At 41.7% G+C, this 24,396-nt stretch overlaps 1 protein-coding gene across 1 annotated transcript; it reads left to right on the top strand.

Moving 5' to 3' along the window:
• The first annotated feature begins 3,911 nt into the window (after positions 1–3,911).
• Positions 3,912–21,274, top strand: LOC127161191 (P2Y purinoceptor 14-like). The gene is made up of 2 exons (XM_051103825.1): positions 3,912–4,309; positions 19,619–21,274. Exons 1-2 carry the CDS (start codon positions 3,912–3,914, stop codon positions 20,217–20,219), a joined length of 999 nt encoding a protein of 332 aa, XP_050959782.1. The 3' UTR covers positions 20,220–21,274.
• Positions 21,275–24,396: the final 3,122 nt, after the last annotated feature.

The raw sequence follows: 24,396 nt of genomic DNA on the forward strand, positions 1-24,396 counted from the left end.
TTTCACATATATGCACCAGTATCGCGGATTCACAAAAAAAAAAAAAAAAAAAAAACTGTGTGCCAGATAAACTAGTAGGTTATATCGCCTAGCACAACGAAATACAACACACAATTAACCTCTATCTGGTTAATTATACACTCGTTTAATCGACATAAACATTTGAACTGTATCTATAAAAATATATCTGTATACATACCTTGCAAATGCTAACGTTAGCTGATCGTGCTTGGGAAAAACAAAGCTAGCTAACTAGTTAGCCACCAGACTTCATTCAACAATGTTTATTCTTTCTTTAAAGAATATTTACAAACCTAACTGTGTAGTTTATTTGGCTTACTTTCTATATTAAATCTGGGTAGAAAGAACTTACCTTAAAAGAAGACATCCACTCCCTTTGCCATCGTTGTTTATGTTTGAAGCAGTAAACTCCGTGTATAGTTCAGCAACGGCACTTTGCGCATGCGCAATAATGTCAAGTTGACCGCTCAAATGAAGAAATAAAAATACTGAGTTTGCTCAACTTTCTTATTTGTGTTCATTGAGAAAAATATAGTAAACATTGAGTTAAAATGAAAAAATAAAACAAGTTGGAGTTTTTACAGTGTGTGAAGTACTTGTACATTTTGCTTAAAAATGTGTCCACTTACATTTTAAAAGTAGCAATTTTTTACAGTGTGTGAATATTTTTGTACTTGTACTTTTAAAGTACTTTTACTTTTGCATATTTATATGGTAACATCCAAATGCTGTGCCAAGATATACAATGAGGTTTAAGCCATTTTGATTTATATGGAGGACTGGATCCAACATTAAAGAAATTTCTTAACTGTTATTAAAACGTTTGTCAAAAAAGGAGAGACAGCATAGCTTGTTTGTCTCACTGTTTTTTTCCTTTCGTTTTATGTAAGTAAAAATGAAACAAAATATAAATAAGCTTACTGTTACACCCCTGTGGACTGTTTTGTGTGTTTTTCCCCATGTATGCCCTTATTTGGTCTTTCCTGTTCCGTTTCTAATTATGATGTCACTGTTTGTTTGTTCACACCTGTCTCCCTGATTAGTCTGTGTATTTAAGTTTGGTTGTGTTCCATGTTAGATTGTCGGTTCTTGTATTGTCATTCAGTTGATGCTGTTCCTGTTCCTTTTGGATGTTATTAATAAACTCTATGTTCCGAGCTCCTCGTTCCTACTCCTCATTCCCCGCACACCACGCTGTGACACTTACATATTTTGTGTAAGCTTATTTATTTAATTAAATTATATGCCATTTTATTTTGTTTCTCCGTTCACAAAAGTGCGGCAGATGCATGGTGACATATCAAAACTCATGTTCTGTTTATGGTGATATTTGCACATTTATGGCATTATTAACAGTTGTTAGACATTCATATATATATATATATATATATATATATATAATTTAGTTTTATTTTAACATTCTAATCTTGCCTGTTAACAGTTTTTCAGCGTATGATATCTGTCAGAAAAAAATTTAACCAAAATGCACATCCCTAATACGATTATTGTTATTGTTATTGTTATTGTTATTGTTATTATTATCATCATTATCATCATCATCATCATGGTTGCTGTTTATATTTCCAAATACCTGCAGTACTCCAATTTGACACAAAAGTGTGTACATCTGCTCAGACCCTGACGTGCCTTTAAGCACTTTTCTACGCAAAAGACTGTGTTTATAAATATGAGCGTTCCCGTGGCTTTCAACGTACGCACAGTTTGAGATCAAATTTGTGCATATACATGCTTTATAAATGAGGCCCCTGATGCGTAAAGAATGTTTCCTTTCAGGTGGTCACTTCAACGATATGGCAATGTTGCAAACCTAGGGGTCGCTCTTGAGGGCACAGACACCTCTGACATAATTGAGAAAAGGCCAATGAAATTGCCAATCAAAATTTGCATAGCTGGCCACACCCTGGATATCCTCTCTCTTCATTCACCTCTCTTTCTCCTCATTGTTGGATCTAAGGCATGGGCAATGCCCTTCTCCACACAAGTGAAGTGAGAGTACCTCTGAGTGCTTCAGTGGTGATTTGTGAGAACAAATTCCTCTAACTTAGAACGTTCACAGTTGCACTGTGTATTGTTCGCCATGCCTCTCGATCCGTGTCCTTCTGGTTGCATTTTTTACCTAATGTCTTCTGACTGGCATGATTGCCCTACATCCATACTGAAGCAGCCCTTGTGGATGGGTTATGTCTTTCCTGGGAGAACATGGCCATAGGAATGTTATGCTCGCAGGTCACAGTCTTTTAGAAAATAATACAAGTTGAGAGTTAAATGCATTAAACGCATCCTGGCTCGTTGTGGGTCCTCCGCCTGCTCATCGTCAGGGCTTTGCAACAGCCTGGACTTGCAGTCAATCCCGAACAGCGGCAATCCACTTGCAGAAAAGTGGCTCTTCATCAGGTTACCAAGAAACTCGCTTTCCATCTCCCTCTTCGTAGCCAGCAGAGACTCAGGTCTCTGTGGGCCACTCAAATTCCGGGTGATCTCAATCACGCAGTGGACTCTTGCAACAGGTTATGCTCCAGGACGAGTGGAGACTCCATCCCCAGACAGTTCAGATGATTTGTAGTCAGTTCGGCCAGGCACAAATAGATCTGTTTGCCTCACAAGAATTCATTGCCCACTGTTGTATTCCTTGCCTGAGGCCTCCTTTGGCATGGACGTACTGGCGCACAGCTGGCCCAGGGGCAACAGATTCAACTGCAACGCCAGGGAGGATTTTGAACAGGTCCTGACAGTGGTGGAGTATTGGCCCAATAAGACTTGGTTCTATCTTCTTTCTCAGGGGCAGGACACAATCTGGCACCTGCACCCAGACCTATACATCTTTAACTTCTTTCCAGAGGAAGGATCCACAGAGATGTCAAGTCACCTTTTATTTATATAGTATTTTATACAATACAGATGTATCAAAGCAGGGTGTCGAAGTCTCTCAGTGGTCTGTGCTTACTTCTGTCAAGAGGGTGGGGGATCTGCAAGCCCTCTCTGTCAACGAAATGTGCCTAGAATTTAGGCCGCAGACTCTCACACTGTCCTAAGACCCACCCTGGATGTTTGCCCAAGGTTCCCTCTACTGCCTTGCAAGCTATCCCTTCTGATGAGGGAGATCCAGACCTGCCTCTGCATGCCCTGCACATCTATTTGGAGCACACACAGAGTTTTTAGATCAACTGAACAGCTCTTTTTTTCTGCTTTGGAGCTATGTAGCACTTTCTTCTAGTAAGTCCATGGACTGTATCTCCACTTTGTCACTTCCCTTTGGGTAGAATGTGATCTCCACGGTGTTCTTTTCTCACTTGATGAAGTAAACAGTTCCCAACAACCAGGCTGACTAGCCGTTGAGCATTTCTAAGCAGAAAAAAAGGCTTCTGGGTTAGATGACCTCTGCCATTTTACGGTAACTCTTCCAGTTGAAGGAGAAGAAGGTTGTGGGCATTGGAATATTGCCCACAACCTTCCAATGGAGAAGGAGAAGGAGAGGTGCATTTGTTTGTAACACGCTGGACGTGCATCTGTGCCACTGTTGTGGCTCTTAGTATAGGGACCCCTAGTGTTGTAACGTCGACACAATGTCGAAGTGATTGAAAAGGAACATCTCAGTTACATGTGGTAACCCTCGTTCCCTGATGCCACTGAATGAGTTGAGATGCTTTCTCAACTTCTCAGAACAAAACGAGTGAGCAAATGCTTGTCTATACCTTGCGTGTCTGACCTTCAGCGCAACGTCTTGGTTGGACTATTTATGTAGTTAAAAATTAAATTATAATCAAATATTTCTGGGCTTTTTTTGTATTCTTAAGTCAGAGTGAGTGAAATCAGTGTTCAAATAAACAAATAAATAAATTTTTATTTTTTTTATTTTTTTGCTGATATAGATGCCGTCTCCAGTGCCTGCAACCAACTTCACAACTTGTACTATTTTCAAGATGAAACCAAACACGACTAACACAACACAAGCTCCTTGTAAACTCCCTGCTAATGAGGTTTTCATATTTGCATATTCACTACTGTTTCTCATCAGTCTGGTGCTGAATTGCATCATGGTGCGGGTGTATTTCTGTTCCAATCAGAACGTTCACTCCAGTGTAACAGTCTACATGAAGAATCTGGTTGCAGCTGACTTCTTCCTTTGTCTTTGTTTACCTTTGCGCATTGCTGCCTATGCCAATAATTCAGAGATAATGAACATTATTCACTGCAGCTTTGGAGCTACAGCATTCTTCATAAACATGTATGCAAGCATCCTCTTCATGGACTTTATTGCTGCAAACAGGTATGCAACTCATGCTTGTCATTAATTTCTTAGCAGCACAAAATTGTGCATTTTTCTTTTCTAGAAACATTATCATTTGTAATGTTTATCAGTTTTGTAATGTTCCTATTGAAAAAAAATTAAAACTTTATTAAAATGTGGGGCGTTGAAACTGCTTTGGAATGTGCAATCACTTTTTACTTTTACTTTTGAGATTTGCAATTGCACATGCTCTGTTTATACTACAGTGGCAGTACTTACCCACACATTTTATAAGACTAGATGCTTGTCAGTGGTACTCAGGCCCTTTAGGCTTGTGTTATTTTATTACAGCATAACATTTATTTCCAGGATCTGCCATTTTCGCTATTGTCCTATTGCATCCAACTGCCGCTGATCGCAGCGCGAGTATAATTAGATAGCAGGTGCAGCGCATAGTCAGGCTTTCACTGAGGAGCCGAGCCGGAGACCTGCTGCTCAGCAATGGTACAGCAGCTGTGGCGACGGGACGGGACGTGACGTCTCCATTCCCTCCTTCAGGGAACGAGGGTTATATACGCAACCGAGACGTTCCCTATCCGTGGGGACAGAGGAGCTTGACAGGGTCTACTGTATGGACACCCTGGAGCGGTTTAAGCAAGTCGACCTGAGACACAATTGAGCAAAGGAGGACACCAGCTCTACACGAAGGCTATAGAATCGAGCGAACGTGTTAGGGGTTGCCAAGCCTGCAGCTCTACAGATATCTGTCAGCGAGGCGCCATGAGCCAGCACCCAGAAGGATGCAACACTTCTAGTTGAGTGAGCTCGCAACCTGAGTGGGCAGGGCACATCCACTATCCAGTGGGCCATTCTCTTCTTGGAGATGGCATTCCCTTCTGCCGTAACAGACAAATAGCTGGTCTGAGGTCCTAAAGCTTTGTGTCCGGTCTACATACAATCTTAGGGCTCGGACGGGACAAAGAAAAGCTAGGGCTGGGTCTGCCTCCTCCAGGGGCAGTGCTTGTAGGCTCACCACCTGGTCCCTAAAGGGAGTAGTGGGAACCTTGACTTGGTTTATAACTGGACTTGGTTTTGCATTCTATTTCAATTTTTATTATATTTTATTATATTTCTGTTTTTATTTATTATTTATTATTTTTATTTTATTTTAGTATTTGTATGTAATGTAATTCAAAACTCTTTTTATAGCTAAAGTCTTTGTTTCTAATTTGTAATTATATTTTTCTTATTGTATATAGAACTTTTTCCTTTGATTGTTAGGTCATTAGCAGTCGTATAAGCATTTCACTTCAATCATACTGTGTATGACTGTGTATGTGACAAATAAAATTTGAAATTTGAAAATTTGAAAATTTGTGCATGTAGCCGGGCCGGGGCTATTCGTCGACCGAAAATGTTTGCAGGTCCCCTACTCTCTTGATAAAGGCCAGTGCAAGTAGGAGCAGAGTTTTTATTGGAAGAAACTTCAGCTTGACTGACTGCAAAGGCTCAAATGGGGCCTGCCTTAGTGTTGTCAGCACTAGGGACAGATCTTAAGAGGGTACAGAGAGGGGCCGGGGCAGATTTAGCCATCTCGCCCCCCCGAGGAACCTGATGACCAGGTCATGCTTGCCCACGACTTCTGTTCTATGGGGTCGTGATACGCAGCAATAGCAGCCACATAGACTTTAAGGTTGGAGGGAGACAGCCTTGGCTCCAACACTTGCTGCAAAAAGGGAGCTCGTAGTCTCATGGACTGGGCTCTCGCTAAAGTGATGGTGTCTGCCACTCCTTGGGGTAGGTCATCTAGAACCTATGTTCATGTAGTTTCCAGAGGTCTGGACGCGTGTGCCCCTGTCAGTAGATCCTTCCTCAGAAGAATCCGCCAGGGAGGGGCTGTCACGAGGAGCATTAGTTCCGGGAACCAGGTCCGGGTGGGCCAGTAGGGTGCCACCAGAAGGACCTGCTCCTTGTCCTCACTGATCTTGCACAGTGTCTGTGTGAGAAGGCTCACTGGGCGAAATGCATACTTGCGCAAGCCCCGCGGCCAGTGCATCCGTGCCGAATGTTCCCTCGGTCAGGGAGTAGGACAACTGGCAGTGGGACATTTCTGGACCTGTGTCAAACAGGTCTACCTGAGCCTCCCTGAAACGTCACCAGATCAACTGGACAAGTCTTAGGATGGAGTTTTCATTCTCCGGGGAGCGCAGCTTGTGACAGCTTGTCGGCTGCAGGCCCGGAATGTGAATGGCACGAAGTGACCTCAGACGCTTCTGACTCCAGAGGAGGAGGTGGCGGGCGAGTTGCGACATGTGACCGGAGCGTAGACCACCTTGTCGGTTGATGTATGCAAACAGTCGCGGTGCTGTCTAAGCGGACCAGCACGTGCTTGCCTTGATAAGCGGCCTTTGAGATGATTCAAGGTAAGGCAGTGTAGCTGAGGGCCTGTCTAAACCCCTAGCACTGCCTGCCTGTTGTACGTGGCTCCCCAGCCAGTGGTGGAGGCATCTGTGTGTACCACAGCATGCCTGGAGACCTGTTCCAGGGGTACTCCTGTCCGGAAGAACATAAGGTCTGACCACAGGGTGAAGGTTTGGCGGCAGGTCAGTGTCACTTTGACCCGGTGAATGCCGTGCTGCCACGCCCTCCGCAGGACTCTCATATGGAGCAGCCCCAGCAGTAAAACTGCCGCTGCAGCTGCCATATGCCCCAGCAGCCTCTAAAATTGTTTCAGTGGGACCGCATTCTTGCTCTTGAACATATTCAGGCAGTTCAACACTGACTGGGCACGTTCCTGTGTGAGGCGTGTCGTCTGTTTGACCAAGTCCATACTGAGAAAAGAGATCCTCTACATTGGGGAGAGTATGCCCTGCTCTTTGAGGAGAACAAGGGCTGCCTCTGTGACTTTTGTATAGACACGGGTCGATAGGGAGAGCCCGAAGGGCAGGACTTTGTACTGATATGCTCGCCCTTCAAACGCGAACCGCAGAAATGGTATGTGGCGCGGAAGGATTGAAACATGAAATTATGTGTCCTTCAGGTCAATCGCTGCAAACCAATCTTGGGGACGAACATACTTAAAGATGTGCTTCTACATGAGCATCTTGAATGGTAGCCTGGGAAGGGCCCTGTTCAAAATGTGCAGATCCAAGATCTGGTGTAACGCAGCACCTTTATTGAGTACTATGAAGTAAGCATTGTAAAACCCTTGTCCTTTTTTGTTGCGATTTCTGCTCGCAAGACAGGGGCATCTGCATCCTTCACTGAAGTGAATGCCCCTAAACTTGGGCGTAGATAATCTTCCCCCAAGAGGTTTGGCAACCCGCAATGAGAGCATGTCTCATTCAAAAAGCTGCCTCAGAGTGCCTAGTGCTCAGACATGTGAGGCAATGATCATGACCATCACCTGGCACCAGGTAACGACCACATCTATAAGCGCACGGGTGGAAGGGTGTGTGAAAGCTCTTTTAGAAACTGCTCTTAGGTGCTGAGGTGCACAGGGGAGATTGGTGCAGCAGCACAGAAGGGTGTAGTGCAGCCTAATGTGCACTTTTTCCCACTCGACCAGAAGACCACCGCTGCTGAAGCACTGTGTCGCCAACACATGAGCAGGTAGAGCGTTGACCTCATTTACTCTGTTTGCTGGAAGAACTCGATCAGATTGGCTCCAAAATGAAAAGCTGACTATGCGCTGCACCTGCTGCCTAATTGTACTATATAACTTATATTCAAAATGCTAAGCAAACACTGTTTTGCTTATGTTTCATATATCTGTGTTTATTTCGTATATCTTTGTTTCATTTTTTTTTCTTTTGAATGACGAATATATACTATTAAAAGCTGCTAAAATAGACAGCTTAATCTACTCACACAGGCGGAGAACGCACATGTTAGTTTGCAGTCAGTTGTGTGGTCTGTTCAAGCACAGCTTTTTGTCCAGACGCTGGGAGGCAACAGCATTGACGCAACGTAAATGCTGATCAGGTGACGATGAATATAATTAAATGTAAAATGCAATATTATTGACGAATAAAAACGAGACTAAATGTGGTTTACAAAATAAAAAACTATGCTAAAATGTCTCTTCATTTTCGTTGACCAAAACGAGACGAAACGAAATGTTATAACGTTATTTCGTTTTGTTTAGTCGTTTTGTTTATTAGTAATAATAATAATTATTATTATTATTTCGCAGTATTTCTGAAGTGGGCTGCATCAGGTCGTACTGCAGACGCAGGCGGCGTCACTTCCTCAAGCCCCACTCGCGGCATTATTTAGAAGACGACAACAAACAAGTTAAGTTACCTGACTGACTGACTCCATTTGTACTAAGCATCAGTGTTGGGAGTGCCACAGTACAAAAGTAATAATATTACAGTAGTATGCTTTTTGCTGAAGAGAAGAGAAATAATGTGGTGGACGCAACAAAAAATAAGTTAAACTAAAATTAACAAAATCTGTTTTTTTTAATCAATTCATAGTCTATATATAAAATGAATGAATACGCGAAATATATTTAACTTAAATAGCCTAATTAACAGATTAACAAAACGAAAGGAAAATGTGGCGGCGCTCGTCGAAAGTTCACGGAAAGAAAAAGGAGATGACAGAAACAGAACACGCTGCAATTTCGAATGATCTGTATGACCAAAAATGACTGAGTATTTTTTGTTGTTTGTTTCCGCTGTTCGATCGCGCCGGCGCCTCACGCACACACATACAGTCAGCATATACTGATTAATTCAAATATTTCGTACTGCGTAGTGTAATCCGTGTCGTTCAGCCTGAGGTCGGGCCAAACACATATTTGCTCATGTGAGGATGTTTTTACGCGCATTAAGTACAATGCTTGGTTTACTAATAAATAATAGTTTAGCATTCAAATACATCGCGAATATGGACACATTTAATTGGCTTCATGCCGAATGAGGGGCCGTTCACATATCGCGCCTAAAAACGCTAGGCGCGCCGATTTTTCCTCCTTTCCAAAGCGCTCTGTAGCTTGCGCTCCCGTGGCGTCTGCCGTTGCTAAGCAACCAGTTTCGTCAAAGGACAAAGGGATTTCCAGCATTAAAAATCACTTGCTGTAGCTCTGCTACTAAATTTATTTAAAAATGTACAGCTATGATCAGTTGTTTCTCTATCTTGGCTAAGCTTTTAATGTTATTACGGGAAAGGATGAAGCTGGTTGAATCTTGTCACATGACCCGCGGTGCGCTTGCGGCATTCTGAAAATGTTTTCAGCTCGATGCGGCGCGGACGCGCCTGAAAAAAACCAAGCGCGTCGCACCGCGTGCGCGTCGCTTCCGTTATGAGCGCGGCTGCCGCGCGTCTACATTTGAAATAACGAACTTGAGCGCGCAAAAGACGCGATATGTGAACAGCCCCTGAGAGAGAGGTAGGCTGCCTGAGAACAACGCGTTTGCTTTCAGTTTCGCTTTAAATTAGAGTAATTTGTTTTGGCTTGTTTAGTAACTTATATATTTTATTCTTGGTTTGTTCCCGAAAACCGTTCAAAATAGTCTATAGGCTATGTGTTTATTGTTTGTACATTATAACATTTGTCTTTATTTACCGGCATTATTAAAAAAATGTAACAACTTTGTGCTTTCTATGTTTAATCTAAACTATAACGTTAATTTAGACCTACACACGGGTAGCCTATCTAAATATGATTTTATAATTTTATGCTATATAGACCTACCTCATTACCCTCCACTGGATGCATAATGAGCTGCAGTAAACTACATTTTGGTATTTTATTGATATTGATTCTTAATACTGTGTGATTACCTGGATGAACCACAGTTGTTTTTATGTTTTTCATGAGTCCCGCGATTGCCCTAGGCTGCAGGTTCTACAATATTCTTATGCTTACAGTGTTTTGCTTGCTGTTCTTCAGAAAAATTCTCCAAGTCACGCAAATTCTTTGGTTTTCCAGCATCTCTTAATGCATTGTTTTGCTTTTTTGAGCATCAGTAAATGTGTTTACCTTTTGTATTAGTTATGTATGAGTCCCTTAATTGTCTTCAGTATGAAAAGATGGATCTGAAATCATACTGTCACTGCTGGAATGGGTTCAAATCTGCAAAAGATGCTGGAACACCTGAGAATGTGCAGGATCTTGAGGATTTTTCTGAAGAAAAGCGGGCAGTTGAACTGCTCAGGACAAACAAAGGACTCATGAAACACTATCACAAAACAAACATGAAACACTATACCTTTTCTTTTTAATCAAGCCCTAAAATAATAATAATAATAATAATAATAATAATAAATTTATTATTTTGTTTAATAACATTATGCATATTATGCAATGTGATGTAAACTTTTGACCACAACCATATGTATGTGTGAAACAGTGAGTACAGCAGGCTAAGTTCAGTGAAATATCAATACCCCTATCTTCCTCTGCCATGTCCTTTCTACTTATTTTGTGGAAACTGTCACTGGTGGTTCTGTCACATTTTCACAGTCCTTCAGATGAATGGTTGGGTCTGGGAACAGAGGACCCTGTGAAAAAATAAAATATAATAAAACACATTATTTCTAAATACATTGTGCAGTTTTAATTGCTTAAGCACAAGCTAGAATGATGAAACATAACAAGATAATACAAATGTAATGATAACAGGCAGCAATTGTACAGCAATTCACGAGTTCTCATATTTACGGGGACCGGGAGGGGACATGTTCGGTTCGCTTAGTTTTGTGGTGACCACAAGATTATTTTGTCAAGGTAATGACGTCCTTATGTTGTGGCCATGCAATATGAAGTTGTGGCCTCGAGATCCTGCGTTGAGGAAACAACACTGATTACTCGTATATGTAAACAAACCTGTGTGATCATAGCAACCTGGGATTATCAGAGATGGATAAAACATTTTTTATCAATCCCACAGTCTTGCAAATCCATTAACTGATTGAGTCTTCTTATTTAATTATATGTTAATATTATTAAATGTATATTATTATTATTATTATTATTAAACTGTAATATAATAATATTATTATTAGCTTTTTAAGGCTATTTTTTAATGTGTATTGTTATATATGCTTATTTCCCCTCTCAATTTGTGTATCGCTTTTGTTCAGTATAATTATGCTAGTACTGCAGTAAATATGCTAGCAGTGCAAAAACTGTATACGCCTGACAATTATGCCAATAAAGTTTTGACTTTATGATTGTATTTACACTGGTATGTGATGATAAATTAGCGTGCTGTGTTTTAATTTACAAATGAAACTACACAAATGATTCATTCACCAATGAAACATTATAGTATTTATAATTATAGTCTATTAATTAGCCAATATATATGTTAAATTCAACCTTTAAACTGCACTTCCAGTAAAAATTATCATAAATCATATAGCATTAATCAAAGCTTTATTGGCATGTCGAGGGTTAGGTTAGGTTAACCCTAACCCTAACCCTATTTACAGTAGGCTGTTATTTACCAAACTATTCAGAATGATTATGAATAATAATAATAATAGTATACAGATATTATAGAAAAAAGATGATCAGTTTATGGACTTACAAGACTGTGGGATGAATAAAAATGTTTTCTTGTAGGCCTATTTTATGTGCTTTATGTAACATTTATTCATGATAAAATTCATGATAAGCTGTCTACATCCAGCAAAACATTCCCACGACGTAGCCACAACAAAATTGAGTGAACTAAAGATGTCCCCACCTGGTCACTGTACATATGTACATAGGAAGGGGTAAATAATAAGAATATTTGGCCTGCTGTTCTCTAGTAATGGAGGTGAGAAAAGTGGCAATGTATAGACTTAATCTGATGCTAATTGGTTGGATGATCTGAAAATGTTTCTCTTAAACTTTGTTAAAATAAACTTTATTAAGAATATGAAAAAAATAAAGTTAGTCAAAGTGCTATCTTGCAAATGAAATTACCTAATTGATGACTGTTCTTTGAAGAGCAGCAGTTTTCCAGAAGAATAGAAGCACTGACTGTCTGACCTAAAACATATATATATACACACACATCATTAGTGTGGTCCTTCAGGCCTATAGTAAGATCTGTTGAGCCCCTTCAGTCAGTCTACCAGGCCAGAGGTCTACCCTGCAATGGGAGTCACAGGCCTCTCTAACAGACATCTGTAGAGCTGCAGGTTGGGCTACACCTAACACATTCATCAGATTCTCCAATTTGCGAATGGAGCCAGTATCTTCCAGCCGGTATCTTCCTATTCACAAGCTCCCGGGCTCAGGAGACTGGTATTGTGTAGAGCTTGCTATAGAATTTCCCCCTTAGGGTGACTTACGCTTCTTCAGTTCAGTAAGTTTCCCCAGGTGAACCCTGAACTACTCCTTCCATCAATCTAGCGCATTTCACATAGCCAAGTTTGGCGAAGGAACTTGCTATTAGAACCCAATACAGGCTAGGTTGCCACATGAGAACTCTTGTATTGGGTTGGTGCTCCACATGTAGTGGCTCCTCACGCAGCCACATGTGTGTATTTTCTACCTATATTCCCTTGAGATGTGGTATTTCCCCTGAGACAGACTCTTTCTCTAGGTACATATATATATACACACATCATTAGTGCTTGAAGTGAAAAAAAAAGAGGTGCCAGTGAGTACTGGCAACATGTAAGAAGTGCCGGTACGCACGAAAAGTGCCAGTAGGCAAAACGCTAAAACACAGAAGTGATGCTCAGAGTCGCGAATGTGTGGATTTTAATTAATCTCACTCAAATTTTGTGATTTTGTGATTCAAGCATGTGTTGGTCTGCACAGACAACACAGCGACTGTGGCGTACATCAGCCACCAAGGTGGTATACACTCCTTTCACATGTCACAACTGGCCCGCCATCTCCTGCTCTGGAGCCAGCACAGACTCAAGCTTCTGTGTGCCACTCACATTAAGGGCGACAAGTTCGCTCTGAGGTGAGTGTGGAGGCTCCACCCTCAGACAGTGGTGGTACGGCCTGACCGAGGCCCCCCCTCAGTACAGATGCATTGGCACACAGCTGACTGAACGGCTTACGCAAGCACGCTTATCCCCCAGTGAGCCTTATTGCACAGACACTGTGCAAATGTTGGACAGAATACAGAACAGATTATTCTGGTAGCCCTGTTCAGCCAAACAGAACATGTTTCTTGGAGCTCGTACTCCTATCATCAATTCTTTCCTGGCACATCCCTCTGAGAAAGAACCTCATTTCTCAGGTGAAGGGCACAATCTGGCACCCACGCCCAGATCTCTGGAACTTCCATCTATGGTCTCTGGACACGACCAAGAGGACTCCAGAAACTTCCCACCCGCAGTTGTTAGCACCCTTATGCAGGCCAGAGCCCCTCCACTAGGCGGCTGTACGTCCTGGAAATGGCACAGGTGTTCTTCCTAAGAGAAGAACCCACGGAGATGCAGCATCGAATCTGTGCTATCCCTCCTCCAAGGAGGCCTGGATAGGCACCCTTCTGCATCTACACCCAAGATCCATGTGGCAGCTACCATGACTTGGTGGAAGGCAGATCGGTGGTGAAAGGCAGATTGGTGGGGGAGCACGATTTGTTATCAGATTCCTTAGAGGTGCCCAGAGGTGGAACCCTCCCAGGCTGCACCACATCCCGTTGTGATCTGTCTGTAGTCCTTCAGGCCTATAGTAAGATCTGTTGAGCCCCTTCAGTCAGTCTACCAGGCCAGAGGTCTACCCTGCAATGGGAGTCACAGGCCTCTCTAACAGACATCTGTAGAGCTGCAGGTTGGGCTACACCTAACACATTCATCAGATTCTCCAATTTGCAAATGGAGCCAGTATCTTCCTATTCACAAGCTCCCGGGCTCAGGAGACTGGTATTGTGTAGAGCTTGCTATAGAATTTCCCCCTTAGGGTGACTTACGCTTCTTCAGTTCAGTCAGTTTCCCCAGGTGAACCCTGAACTACTCCTTCCATCAATCTAGCGCATTTCACATAGCCAAGTTTGGCGAAGGAACTTGCTATTAGAACCCAATACAGGCTAGGTTGCCACATGAGAACTCTTGTATTGGGTTGGTGCTCCACATGTAGTGGCTCCTCACGCAGCCACATGTGTGTATTTTCTACCTATATTCCCTTGAGATGTGGTATTTCCCCTGAGACAGACTCTTTCTCTAGGTACATATATATATACACACATCATTAGTGCTTGAAGTGAAAAAAAAAGAGGTGCCAGTGAGTACTGGCAACATGTAAGAAGTGCCGGTACGCACGAAAAGTGCCAGTAGGCAAAACGCTAAAACACAGAAGTGATGCTCAGAGTCGCGAATGTGTGGATTTTAATTAATCTCACTCAAATTTTGTGATTTTGTGATTCAAGCATGTGTTGGTCTGCACAGACAACACAGCGACTGTGGCGTACATCAGCCACCAAGGTGGTATACACTCCTTTCACATGTCACAACTGGCCCGCCATCTCCTGCTCTGGAGCCAGCACAGACTCAAGCTTCTGTGTGCCACTCACATTCAGGGCGACAAGTTCGCTCTGAGGTGAGTGTGGAGGCTCCACCCTCAGACAGTGGTGGTACGGCCTGACCGAGGCCCCCCCTCAGTACAGATGCATTGGCACACAGCTGACTGAACGGCTTACGCAAGCACGCTTATCCCCCAGTGAGCCTTATTGCACAGACACTGTGCAAATGTTGGACAGAATACAGAACAGATTATTCTGGTAGCCCTGTTCAGCCAAACAGAACATGTTTCTTGGAGCTCGTACTCCTATCATCAATTCTTTCCTGGCACATCCCTCTGAGAAAGAACCTCATTTCTCAGGTGAAGGGCACAATCTGGCACCCACGCCCAGATCTCTGGAACTTCCATCTATGGTCTCTGGACACGACCAAGAGGACTCCAGAAACTTCCCACCCGCAGTTGTTAGCACCCTTATGCAGGCCAGAGCCCCCTCCACTAGGCGGCTGTACGTCCTGGAAATGGCACAGGTGTTCTTCCTAAGAGAAGAACCCACGGAGATGCAGCATCGAATCTGTGCTATCCCTCCTCCAAGGAGGCCTGGATAGGCACCCTTCTGCATCTACACCCAAGATCCATGTGGCAGCTACCATGACTTGGTGGAAGGCAGATCGGTGGTGAAAGGCAGATTGGTGGGGGAGCACGATTTGTTATCAGATTCCTTAGAGGTGCCCAGAGGTGGAACCCTCCCAGGCTGCACCACATCCCGTTGTGATCTGTCTGTAGTCCTTCAGGCCTATAGTAAGATCTGTTGAGCCCCTTCAGTCAGTCTACCAGGCCAGAGGTCTACCCTGCAATGGGAGTCACAGGCCTCTCTAACAGACATCTGTAGAGCTGCAGGTTGGGCTACACCTAACACATTCATCAGATTCTCCAATTTGCAAATGGAGCCAGTATCTTCCTATTCACAAGCTCCCGGGCTCAGGAGACTGGTATTGTGTAGAGCTTGCTATAGAATTTCCCCCTTAGGGTGACTTACGCTTCTTCAGTTCAGTCAGTTTCCCCAGGTGAACCCTGAACTACTCCTTCCATCAATCTAGCGCATTTCACATAGCCAAGTTTGGCGAAGGAACTTGCTATTAGAACCCAATACAGGCTAGGTTGCCACATGAGAACTCTTGTATTGGGTTGGTGCTCCACATGTAGTGGCTCCTCACGCAGCCACATGTGTGTATTTTCTACCTATATTCCCTTGAGATGTGGTATTTCCCCTGAGACAGACTCTTTCTCTAGGTACATATATATATACACACATCATTAGTGCTTGAAGTGAAAAAAAAAGAGGTGCCAGTGAGTACTGGCAACATGTAAGAAGTGCCGGTACGCACGAAAAGTGCCAGTAGGCAAAACGCTAAAACACAGAAGTGATGCTCAGAGTCGCGAATGTGTGGATTTTAATTAATCTCACTCAAATTTTGTGATTTTGTGATTCAAGCATGTGTTGGTCTGCACAGACAACACAGCGACTGTGGCGTACATCAGCCACCAAGGTGGTATACACTCCTTTCACATGTCACAACTGGCCCGCCATCTCCTGCTCTGGAGCCAGCACAGACTCAAGCTTCTGTGTGCCACTCACATTCAGGGCGACAAGTTCGCTCTGAGGTGAGTGTGGAGGCTCCACCCTCAGACAGTGGTGGTACGGCCTGACCGAGGCCCCCCCTCAGTACAGATGCATTGGCACACAGCTGACTGAACGGCTTACGCAAGCACGCTTATCCCCCAGTGAGCCTTATTGCACAGACACTGTGCAAATGTTGGACAGAATACAGAACAGATTATTCTGGTAGCCCTGTTCAGCCAAACAGAACCTGTTTCTTGGAGCTCGTACTCCTATCATCAATTCTTTCCTGGCACATCCCTCTGAGAAAGAACCTCATTTCTCAGGTGAAGGGCACAATCTGGCACCCACGCCCAGATCTCTGGAACTTCCATCTATGGTCTCTTGGGTTGGTGCTCCACATGTAGTGGCTCCTCACGCAGCCGCATGTGTGTATTTTCCACCTATATTCCCTTGAGATGTGGTATTTCCCCTGAAACAGGCTCTTTCTCTAGGTTCTGAGTTTCAGTAGTCTCTCCTTATGTGGAACTCACCTCAGAATCTTCCCTTTGTAGCACTTCCTCTGTGAGTCCTTACATGGTTTTTCACATTACTTCCCCTTCGGGTAAGATGTGATATCTGTGGTGGCTTCCCTCCCTCAGGAGGAACACCGTCCCAGCATTCTTTCCAAGATTCTTAGCCATTTTTCTTCAGGTCAAGAGCAGGTCAAGTTCTTGGGCATTGGAAGGTCACAAAGTGGTGAGGTGCATTTACTCCACATGTTGGCTTGTTGATATCTGTACCCCCGTTCACTCGTGACGCAGTCCATCAGTTGTGGCATGTTGTATAGGGACGCCTAGTATTGTACATTCGACACAAAGGGTTACGTATGGTAACCCTCATTCCCCGATAGAGAGAACGGAGACGTTGTGAGCCTCATGTCACAACTCCAGATAGCCTGATTTGCCAACATAGTGTTACGCAATGAGAATGAATAAGAAATTTAGCTTAGCTTGTGAGGACATTCAGAGATGAATAAAGGGTAAAATGGCCAGTTGTTACGTGGATGCTTTAACCCTTCTTGATATTTTGCTTCTTCCAGCAGGGAAAGCAGATCTCGTGTAAAGTGTTGTTGATGCAGTCACATTTGCACAACTTCAGCGATGAAACAGCAATGATATATCTTTGTGAGAAGCAGTGCTTGCTCAGGTCACTTCCAAGTCTATCAGCTTATATCAATCAACACGGCAAATTCGCATTTAAGTTCACAAACTGTATTTGGCGAGAAACTCTGTGGCAAAATTCATGATTGAATGCTACAGAGATGGAATTTGTTGTCTGATTATCTCCCAAACAAAATGATAGCTGCTGAGTAATGACTGAAGGGAATTATGATTGGCGTCGTATTCCTATAGGCAGACGTGGATCAGCTGACACTCAGCTTGACTAACGTGACCTGCTAGAACTAACACTACGCTTCATTAGGGTCTCAGCAACCTCATTTGTGAGACTGAATGTTAAGAGCTGTGGCCCCTCAGAGGTCATGCCCACAGCTTCCAAAACGCATAGTCTGCTTCGCCTCTGGAATCCTTTTTAAGCGTACATTATGCTTTTGGCCTGCTTCCTGGAAGGGAGGAGGACAGAAGGCTTCCAGTACTATGGGGCACCTTTATGCACTGTACTGGCCTCAGCCTCCGGGTGCCACAGAGGGAACGAGTAATGCATGGATGTCTTCCCAATGATTGACCACCCGGAGGGGCGTGGTAAGCAGCTAAGTCTGCCACGTATACCTTCAGAGTGGAGTGGGATAAACCTGCGAAGAAACGCTCCTGTATGACTCCAGAACTGTACCAGCTGGGCAGTTGACTGGGTTTTGCAGTCACTGTCTGCACCAAGACGTGAAAGTCTCCACTTCGTGGCGGACTGTTTCCTAATAGCGGGAGGTCTGGATTGGAGTAGGGTCTCAGCAACCTCAGTTGAGAGACTGGATGTTAACGGCTGTGTCCTCTCGACACAGTGCCACATCCACTGCTTCCATAACTCCAGGCAGGGGTGAAAGATGGAGCCCCCTGCCTGAGAGAGAAGGTCCCTCTTGATCGTAATCTCCAGTAGAGAGATGTCGAGAAGGGATATAAAGTCTGAGAATTATCTCACGCTAGCCAGAATGGGGCTACTAGAAGGAGATGGACTCCGCCCCAGCATACTCTCTTCTGAATTCAAATGCATACAGATGAAGCATTGGCCACATCTGCACCATTGTGTCCAGCCCAGGGGCTGGATGCGTGAGGGAGAGGTCCTCCAAAAGATGCAGGCTTTAAATTGGAATGCAACTATACGCTAGTCTTGGCATATTCAAGACTTATTCAGGAGATGCATAATAGCGCCCCTTAGTGTATAACAGTGAAAACATGGAAACCATAAAATTTCGTGTTTAAAAGGGAAGCGTTGTCTCATGAATAACGGAAAATTCTGTTTGCCAGGGAAAGAGATACGCATAACTGTTTGGATTTAGGTGAAATGGTAACACTTTACTAATAAGACCTTTATTCATCTTTGGAACGCAAATTAAGACATTTTTGATCCAAGAACTTTCTGACCCTCCATAGACAGCAATGCAACTGGAATATTCCCAGACCCAAAAAACACAATGAGGACATCAGTAAAATAGTCTGTGACATTTGTGGTTCAACCATAATTTTACAAAGCTATGAGAATACGTTTTGTGGACAAAGAAAACAAAAATAATGACTTTATTCAACAATTCGTCTCCCCCGTGTCACCATCTGAGCAGGCCTACCATGATGCATGCATGTGTTGCTGCTAATGTTTGTTCATGCGCTGTGCCTTGTTTACAAGCAGAGGAATGCACACACGTGTGTCGTGGTACAGATAGTGATGAATAAAGTCATTATTTTTGTTTTCTTTGCACACAAAAAGTATTCTCGCTGCTTCATGAAATTATGATTGGATCACTGATGTCACATTGACTATTTTACTGATGTCCTTACTACATTTCTGGGTCTGGGAACATTTCACTTGCAGTGCTGTCAGTGGAGGGTCAGAGAGCTCTCAGATTTCATCAAAAATATCTTAATTTGTGTTCCGAAGATGAACGAAGGCCTTATGGGTTTGGAACGGCATGAGGGTGAGTAATTAATGACAAAAAATTTCTTTTTATGTGACCTATCCCTTTAAGTATTCATTTTAATACTTTCATACCTATATGCCACTTCAGGGGGACGGTCCCTATAGTAATACACATAGTATATATTATACAGCTTGTATGCATTTATTTATTTATTTAGTTATTTATTTATTTTAGGTACCTAAAGATTGTCCGACCAACGGAGGTTCATGCTCTGCAGACGGTTCATACTGCCCGCTACATTTCTGCAGCAACATGGGTGTTCTTGTTAGCTGTGTCTTCCTTCTACTTGATCCTCTTTCTACAGAACTTCTGGGGTCAAATTCCTGATGCATTTACCTGTGAATCCCAGCACAATTCCCAGCTAAGTTTGACCTACAAAATTTTACACTGTTTGACCTTTGTGAGCTTCATTTTTGTCTTGGTATCTCTGATTGTGCTATACTGGAAGACTCATAAAAAACTCAGAGACGTTCAGTTTTCTTCACAGGTCAGTTTCGGAAGCCAAACATTCAAAAGGTCTACACATAACATGCTAGTGCTGGTGGTCATTTTTTGTGTGTGCTTTGTTCCCTATCAATTGGTGAAACTGCCATACATATTCATCAAACCCCTGCTGCGTGATTGTACAGCAGTCCACGTGTACTACATCCTGAAGGAGCTCACCATCCTACTCTCAGCACTAAATGCCTCTTTGGATCCACTTATTTACTTTTTCTTTTGCAAGACCTTCAGAGCCCGGTTTAATTTTAGAGGTCACCAACCTGACCATGAATGAGGATTAGATGGCCTTTATTTTATTGTGCTTTGTGATGTGCTCCTTTCTTATTTTGTGATTGTCAGAGGATGAGTACCTTTGCCGAAAAAAAAAAAAAAATGGGTGTAAAAAGAGTGAATTTGCAATGGCATTATGGAGATGGTATTATTTTAATTTAGAAAGAAAAAAATATAGTAATGTAAATCAAAATATTATAGAGTTAAAGAGTTAAGAGTCAAAATCTTTAGCCGGGGGAACCCCTGGTTGAGATGAAAGAATCACCTGTGTTACCTGTGTTATGTCTGTTGAGTAAGTGTTTATTCTGATTTGCTCCATCGCCATGCGCTTTGTTACAAAAGCCGGCCAGTTTGAAGCTGCTGGAGAGATGAGTCTGGAGTTTTCTCCCCCAACTTACTTGCTAAACAGCAATTCCTCCTGTTCCAGTCATTTGCCATTTTTCCCCTGTGTATTGTGTACCGTGTAAAGTAGGGTGACCATATGTGCCATTCAAATATCCAGGTTTTGGATTTGTTTTCCTGTTTTCATACTTGCCGAAGGTAATGATCTAAAAGTAGTTTGACCAATAACATGCAGGCATTGTACATAATTGACCAGTCTTGGCATGTGAGAAGGTTGGATCTACAGAGAACAGCCAAAGTGATGCAAATATGCATACATATCAGGTTTGTTTGATCTGAAGCGGTGCCGCACAGACCAGTCAATGTATGACATCAAAGTAATTTTGCATTTCAGAAGCATAAGGAGCTGTCTGCTCTCTATAATTCTCACAGTACTTTTGCATTTATTTGCTATTTTGGCAATGCCCTCTCTCAAGTTTATTATTGCTTTCATTTAAAGATCTTGTATCTTCTGTAGTACTTTGTTCCTTTATGTTATGTCTAAAGAGATCTTTACTGTTGATTTGAAAAACTGTGTATGCTGAACAGTGCTTGGATGGAAGATGGAAATCAGTTTGTTAAATTCTTTTATTTCTCGACCTCTAACCTAGACAGTGGAAATAGAACTCCTGGGTATATCTAAAACTTTAATAATAAAAGTAGTAGTAATAATAATAATAATAATAATAATAATAATAATAATGATAACAATATGCAAGCAATTGTTTCCACAATGAAAACCTGATGTATAAACTGGACGTTAGAATCTGGTACATCCTTTCACAAATCATAATAATGTACATAGATATTCTTTGCCACCATTTGTGGTCAATTTAATTTATTTGTTTCCATAAAAAATCATGTTCCTTGAAGATATGTTGTACATTTCATACAATAAATATATCAAAACGTAATGTTTGATTAGTAATGTGCATTGCTAAGAACTTCATTTGGACATCTTTAAAGGTGATTTTCTCAGTATTATGATCTTTTTTTTTTTTTTTTTTTTTTTTGCACCCTCAGATTCCAGATTCCAGATTTGCAAATAGTTGTATCAACAATACATCAGTGGAAAGCTTGTGTATTCAGCTTTCAGATAATGACCCTTACGACTTGTTTTGTTGTCCACGGTCACATATTACATAAAACCTTTTACACTATTTTGATAGTCTGAATAGACACCATAAATCAGTACATAGAAATGTAAATGTCTTTTAAACACAGAATTTCAGTGAACCTGAATTATAGTGGCTCGGTTTGTGGTTTTACTCTGGTTTTCCTTCTGTTATGTAAGGGTATAAATAGGCTTACTTTTAATATTTTAATGATTAATCATGCATACAGTATGTTATCACTACAATTCTTTCTGTTCTACACTCACAATAAACACAACAGAAAACCACCCTATTCTAATGACATTACTTATTAATTACTCAAACCCATTAATAACAGCATTTCTGTTCTAGAGTCACTGGTGTGAAAGATATCTTAACAGGTCCCCTATTGTGCAAAATTTGCTTTGACATGGTGATTGAACGCTGTGTCCACAGTGTGCGTAAACAACCGGCCTATAATGATTAAAAAAAAAAAAAAATGCTTTTTTAATAATCCCTATAAATCGGAAGCAGTGTCTGAAAATAAGCAGTTTCAGATTTCCCTCTACTGTGATGTAATAGGGGTAGGCCTCACCCATGACTGGTGACAATCTGCCCTATAGACCCTTTTTACAATGACGTCAGCTAACTTCCGCTTTTCTGTGTGTCTGTACTTCCGTTATACCTTTACACCTGAGATTTCTTGGAAAAATGTGAAGAAAAAAAAAGAAACACAATATTATCCACTTAAAGAATAAAACTGAAACAATGCAAGAAGGACTGTTGTCAAGCCGTAGTGCTAGGCGTGGACATTACTGAAAGGTAGTTATCAGTTTGCTGAATGATGGTGTGTCAAGGTAGAGGGTAATTCAGAACAATGAATTGAGTGCTACTCTCATTAGGTGAGCTTGAGGAATTTTGGCTGGTAAGTACAAGACGTGGATTAACTGAAATAGTTCCTCCAAATGATGAAGAAAAGTGCTAACTGGTGGAAGGGTGGATTTCCAGTGAGCACATTGGCAGATGACTACAAGATCTGTTTGCTAAGTGCTGCTGTGGTTGTTTGAGATACTTCTTTTATAGGTCAAGGCAGGAGTTTGAGTAAATAATGCTTCAGACCCAAGTGACGAGGCAAAAGGTTGAAATGCCAGAGTACAGTTAGGTGTGGAGGCAGCCGCTGGACTGGTGAAACTGTCTGAAGATGCATATGAGTGTCTGTCTTGTGTTAGAGATAAAGAGCGCAGCTGCCTTGCCGAACCAGTGTTTTCCTTACACTTGTTGTCTTCACTGTTATAGCCTGTAATATTTTCCTTAAAAAAATAATAAAAAAATAAATGAATTAATTAATAAATAATAATAATAATAATAATAATAATAATACATTTGATTTACCAAAATTCAGTGGTAAACCTGGAAACACTAATATTTGTAATTGTATTTGTACTAAATGTTGAAGTTTTGCCATGAAACAGGAAGCTATTGTAACTCAGACATATGTGACAATGTCCAATCTACCCCAATAAGACATCCACATATAAATATTTAGGTACAGTCACAGTGCCACCTACTGGCAACAGGAACGGACATGCTTTATTTGCTGCTTGCAGCTTTAATTTTATTTTATTACAATGTGCTGCAGGTAAATCAAATGTGAAATAACTTAAACTGGCATTGATGGTCGAATATGTACTGTATAGGGCTTTATGTATGAGATTCACATCCAGCTTCTGTCCTGCACCCATCAGACACTCTGGGCTAAAAAACTGTGGGTAAAATTTCATTTAACTTTCACAGCTGAAAATTAGATATTCTTTTCTCCAAAGGCATCCTCCAAGTGAAAGTCCTCTGGTGCCAGGAAATGCAAATCCATGTCCTCGCTTGATGACATCAGAAGATGGATGACATCTTTGTTGAAGTATCGTGATTATGTGTTTTGGCCCTGAAATCAAAGCAGGCATTATATTTGATATTTATTCAGAACTGCAATCTATGCTAATGAAGTCATAAAACATAAAACAAAATTTAGGATGATATGTTTTTTTTATTTTTTTTTTATTATTCCTACCACACCTGTTTTAAAAAAGTTGGCTGTCATTTGTTTCATTATTCGTGCCCTTTAACACTACACTAAAACTGGTGACAGGGAGTACATCAAATCACTCCATACACTGAAATTAACACACTTATAGACAAGACACAGGACACAGAACTAATGTTACTTTCACTATGTAACAATGATCTGAGATTGTAGTCTAGATATAGTAGTTGCTGTTAGGTTATGTACCACTACTGTACATACATAGGACATTTTATCTAAAGTAACTTCAGAGTTAGATATTATCGTTTAATTGCTTTTATTACAGACATGTTTAAAAACAAACAAACAAACAAAAAAACACACACATTATCTAACGCTACAGAATTGACTGCCAATCGATGCCAAAGTGTGTTGCAAAATTAGCAAATATATATTTCACAAGTTTGTGCTCATAATGTATGAATGTGTGCATTAAAATATGTGATTACGAGAGTAAAATGATATTTATGTTGAAGGAGAATGCAAGTGTGTGAGGGCACCAGAATGAATTTTGGCCTGTAGGGCCTTTAATACTTGCGCCATGACAAGTTTATTTGCTTATTATTTTAACATAGGTCTAATAAGTCAGAGAGGGTTCTGTTTGTCAATGTGTTTTAATGGTCAGTTGT

Source organism: Labeo rohita, unplaced genomic scaffold (assembly GCF_022985175.1).
Source record: "Labeo rohita strain BAU-BD-2019 unplaced genomic scaffold, IGBB_LRoh.1.0 scaffold_573, whole genome shotgun sequence".
Classification (NCBI taxonomy): domain Eukaryota; kingdom Metazoa; phylum Chordata; class Actinopteri; order Cypriniformes; family Cyprinidae; genus Labeo; species Labeo rohita.

Coding starts and splice junctions, on each gene's coding strand:
- LOC127161191 (XM_051103825.1), top strand. CDS start 3,912: ATGCCGTCTCCAGTGCCTGCAACCAACTTCACAACTTGTACTATTTTC. Junction 4,310..19,618: donor GACTTTATTGCTGCAAACAG/GTATGCAACTCA, acceptor TATTTATTTTAG/GTACCTAAAGATTGTCCGAC.